This window comes from Lynx rufus, unplaced genomic scaffold (genome assembly GCF_022079265.1).
Source record: "Lynx rufus isolate CCGP_SWC_20201006 ecotype Redwood Valley unplaced genomic scaffold, mLynRuf1.p SCAF_10, whole genome shotgun sequence".
Taxonomy (NCBI): Eukaryota; Metazoa; Chordata; class Mammalia; order Carnivora; family Felidae; genus Lynx; species Lynx rufus.
In genome coordinates this window covers 57,690,450-57,694,992 of record NW_025814824.1, presented here as the reverse complement: position 1 = coordinate 57,694,992, position 4,543 = coordinate 57,690,450, and the positions used below count along the sequence as shown (strand labels likewise).

At 49.2% G+C, this 4,543-nt stretch overlaps 1 protein-coding gene across 1 annotated transcript; it reads right to left on the bottom strand.

Moving 5' to 3' along the window:
* Nucleotides 1–4,314: 4,314 nt before the first annotated feature.
* On the bottom strand, nt 4,315–4,542 carry SPAAR (small regulatory polypeptide of amino acid response). The gene has a single exon (XM_047100420.1). The coding sequence runs from the start codon at nt 4,540–4,542 to the stop codon at nt 4,315–4,317; it is 228 nt and encodes a 75-aa protein (XP_046956376.1).
* Between the last annotated feature and the right edge of the window lies 1 nt (nt 4,543).

The following is a 4,543-nucleotide window of genomic DNA, read 5'->3' as shown; positions in this document are numbered from 1 at the left end:
CCAAAGAAGACATCCAGATGACCAACCGACACATGAAAAAATGCTCAACATCACTCATCATCAGGGAAATAAATACAAATCAAAACCACAATGAGATACCACCTCCATACCTGTCAGAATGGTCAGCATTAACAACTCGGGCAACAACAGATGTTGGTGAGGATACAGAGAAAGAGGATCTCTTTTGCATTGTTAGTGGGAATGCAAGCTGGTGCAGCCAGTCTGGAAAACAGTATGGAGGTTCCTCAAAAAGCTAAAAATAGAACTACCCTATGACCCAGCAATTGCACTACTAGGCATTTACCCATGAGATACCAGGTGTGCTGGTTCGAAGGGACACATGCACCCCCATGTTTACAGCAGCACTATCAACAATAGCCAGAGTATGGAAAGAGCCCAAATGTCCATCGATGGATGAATGGATAAAGAAGATGTGGTATATGTATACACAATGGATTATTAACTGGCAATCAAAAAGAATGAAATCTTGCCATTTGCAACTACATGGATGGAACTGGAGGGTATTATGCTAAGTGAAATTAGAGAAAGGCAAAAAATCATATGACTTCATTCATATGAGGACTTTAAGAGACAAAACAGAGGAACATAAGGGAAGGGAAACAAAAATAATATAAAAACAAGGAGGGGGGACAAAACAGAAGAGACTCATAAATATGGAGAACAAACTGAGGGTTACTGGAGGGGTTGTGGGAGGGGCGATGGGCTAATCGGGTAAGGGGCACTAAGGAATCTACTCCTGAGATCATTGTTGCACTATATGCTAACTAACTTGGATGTAAATTTTAGAAAATAAAAAATAAAAATAAAGAAATATATCGCTCTTCTTCCCTTCAAATTATCTTCAACTGTGACCTCCCCTTCCTCAGTTCCCACTGATTCAACTGCCCTTATGCATATACACACACACACACACACACACACACACACACCACTGTGCAAGCTGCTCCCTTCACTCCACTCAAACTGTTCTCACCAAGGTCACTATCAACCCTCATGTTGCAAAATCCAAGGTCTCTTCTCTCTGCTCACAGTTGCCAGCTGCCCCACCCCCACCCCAAACAGTTCTTCCAACCAGGTGACTCACCCTCCCTGAGAACCACTTTCTCCTTTGCCAGATAAAATACAGGACACCAGTTAAAATAAACTCTCAAACAACAAATAATGTTTTAGTATAAGTATGTCCCAAATATTGCATGGGACATACTTATGCTATTTTTTTTTTTTTGTCTATCTGAAATTAAAATTGACTGGATGTCCTGCATTTTTACTTGCTAAATATGGTAACCCTACTCCCTGCTTCTCTACCCCATGTGCTCCCCACCCTGCTGTCCCTTCTTTAGCTCCTCCTCATCAGCCTGCTCCACAGTGGTTGGCCTTGACTGCCTTCTCTTCTCAAACTCCCTGATCTCTGGGACAGCTTCTCCCACACCCTCGAGCCCAGCTCCACTCGAAGCTGGGCTTGCCCAGAGTCTCTAAAGCCCTTCTCTCTCTAGATCCTACTGCAGGACCCGCTGCTCCTCTGTAGTAACAGCAGATTGCAATGCTGGGGGCGGGGGCGGTGTGCGCACAAGCACACAGTAGGAAAGACCGTACCTGCCCAGCCTGACAAGCAAGGCTGCCTCTTTGTTGCCTTTGTCCTCTGTTACCCAGAAACATGCTGGTCAGGTGTGACAAGAAGGAGCTAGCTGTCATCCGTCCTCACCTCCTCCCGCCGAACTGCCTACTCCCTGCCGCCACAAGCTCTCTGAATGTCCACTCGTGCTGCTCCTCCTGAACACCCTCTCCCAAATTCTCCTTGTTGAAGTGCCCTCTTTTCTGCAAGTCTAGCTCAAGGGCCCCTCCTCCCAGGTTTCCCTGGGTCTCCCCGCTCTCCCTCCCCTGAGCACCCGATTGTGTTATTTGCAGCCTTGTCCAGATCAGTAAATTGGGGGTTCACCAACTGCTGGGACCATGTCTTGTTGACCCCCATGTTCCCTGGGCACGGCCTGGTACACAGTTGGTGCCCAGCCAGTGCTTATTGAATAGAGGAGTGAATGACTGACTAAATAAGAGAACAAGTGACAGAATGAATAAGCACATGCATGAGTAAGTGAGGGAGGAAGACTCAGTGAGTAGATGGAGGGGTAGGTGGGTGGATGGACGGATGGATGAACGGATGGATGGATAGTGGTTAGATAGGTGGGTAGATTAGCAAGTGAACAAATGAGGAAAACTCAGGGCTTGATATGATGCCCATCACCTGCAGAGTGAGGTCAAGCTTCCTACCGTTGCTTTGTTTTCAGAGTCATGTGATTCCAGCCTGCAGACCCTCCTTCCACTGACCCAGCGAGGTTGTGACCATGAGCACAGGGACAGAGCTCTGGGCCTGGGGTCTTGATACCTGGGTCCAGCTGAACGGCACCTGACCTGGAACAGAGCTTACTTTGCTGGAGGGCAGAGAGAGACCAAGGCTTACTTTTTCTCCCTTCCCAGGCCTTGCACTGCTGTCTCTGCCCACCTGGAGCTTCCATGCCCGGGTATATCTTTGTGTCTAGACATGCTTGCCCACCTCTCATACCTGGGAACCTCTGAGAACAGGCCCCTACTGAGCTCTTTAGAGACGCACCACCCAGGACCCCCTCAAGGAAGGATTCAGGGGCAGCCTCAGAGCTGCTCTGCCTGAGGCTGAACCTTAGGGGACAGGGAAGGGGGGCTGCTAGCACTCAGAGACTGAGCAGAGGTAGGAGGCACATATCAAGGTCCTGCCTCATAATTTGACCTTTTCCTCTATCTAATCCTGCACTCTCCTCCTTCCCCTCATGGATAATGATCCCTATAAACCCCAAACTTTGTCTCCGTGTTCATTTGAGGAGAACACAACCTGCAACAGTTCCCTTCACTCAGTCTCTGGGTCCTCTTTGCAGCCGGTTTCCTTCCACGTGCATCTACGAAGACCCTGTTTGGGGGCTTTCAGGTCCAGAGTGACCAAGACAAGCTTCCCAGGAGCTCCCGTTCCTGGGCGGTCAGTGCCTCTCCCTTCCCCGTGCTCCCCTGCTCCATCCCTCTCCACCAGCCTCTCCCCCTGGCCCCTTCCCCCTCTGCACCTCTACAGCCCCAAGCCTCTCTCTGAGAGCCCTTCCTGCGGCAGCCACAAGGCCAAGATGGCCGGTCTAGGTACCCGTAGAGGCCAGACCTCTGTCAGGGTCAGTTTTTCCCTCCTCAATAAGCAGGTCCTAGGAGAGGCATCCATTCAAGGCAGGATGGAGATGTATGAGCCAGGAGAGCCAGAAGTTTGCATCCTTCAAACCATATTCTAAACCTGGCACAGCCTTCATTTCCTGCTACAGAGAAAACAGATTTTCTTTTAATGAAAACTGAGCATGTCTTTATTTGTGATGAAAACAAGAGCTTTGTTACATGCTCTCAATGTAACACAACATTTTAACGTATTTGGAATTATCTTGCAGCTCATGATTTTTCTATCATTCCTAAGTGATGGAAGTCACTTACATTCTCTGAGAATAGAAGTGACCTATAAGAATATAGTAAGAAAGTCTCAAAGTATGTTTCAAAGTCTTCTTTCTGGCGTTGCTGTTAAGAAAACATCTTGTACTTGCTGTGACTTTCTTTTTCCTCTTGATTCTTGACCTTGATTCTTTTCTGTTGATTCTTGAGACGTCTATGAAGGGGTATACATTTTCAATCGTAAAATAAATCATGTGTTCCCAGGAAGCAGCCCTTTGATTTCAGGATCTCAGGGCTGATGCAGGCAACTGGCAGGAGACAATTCTCGGCATCAGGTTCTTTGCAATGTGCACTTGCAAGTAACAAGACAACTCAATCAGAAGGGAGATAAAAACATAAAAATGTCTACTTGAGCTCGCTGTTTCTTCTGGTGGCAAGAGAACCAGTGTCACAGGCATCCCGGGGTAACCTGAGTGAACCAGCACTCTGTTTACAATAAATTCCAGTGACATCTCAGTCCCCCATGTAAATCAGAAGAGCTGGCTCACCGTGCAATCTGACACTGCCCAGCAGTCAGTCACTCTTCAGGCCTCTCCTAAGCCCCATCCTGTGGGAAGGGTCCGGCTGAGCTCTCAGGGGTCCAAGCTGAATTCCGTCTGGTCCCACCGCTGCGGATCTCCCAGGCTGGAGGGCACAGCAAAGTGAGATGGGATGGGACGGGGAGCTTGCAGAATAGAGGCAGGGAAGGACAGGAATGCAGCATTGGAGGAGTAGGACACCGGGGAAGGCTCGCTGGGTGACGAGTGAATCTGACCCACCAGCAGAACAAATCCTGGGGACTGTCAGGCCTCACATGAAGGTCCAGAAGTCCCGGGCACCCACCACTGGTTGGGCATGGTGACCTGGCCCCGTGAAGAAAGAAGCCTCCTGGCAAAACGTGGCCACTGTAAAGCTGTGGCCGGGGCCCCCCTGAGGATCCTGGGTCCTTGAGTCACAGCTGAAGCAGCACAGGATGCAGGTGATGGCTACGGTGACCACAAACAGCACGGCCACCACTCCGATCACTGCTGTTTCCATG

Bases quoted from the DNA above. Each gene is read 5' to 3' on its own strand.
- SPAAR (XM_047100420.1), bottom strand. From the start codon at position 4,542: ATGGAAACAGCAGTGATCGGAGTGGTGGCCGTGCTGTTTGTGGTCACC.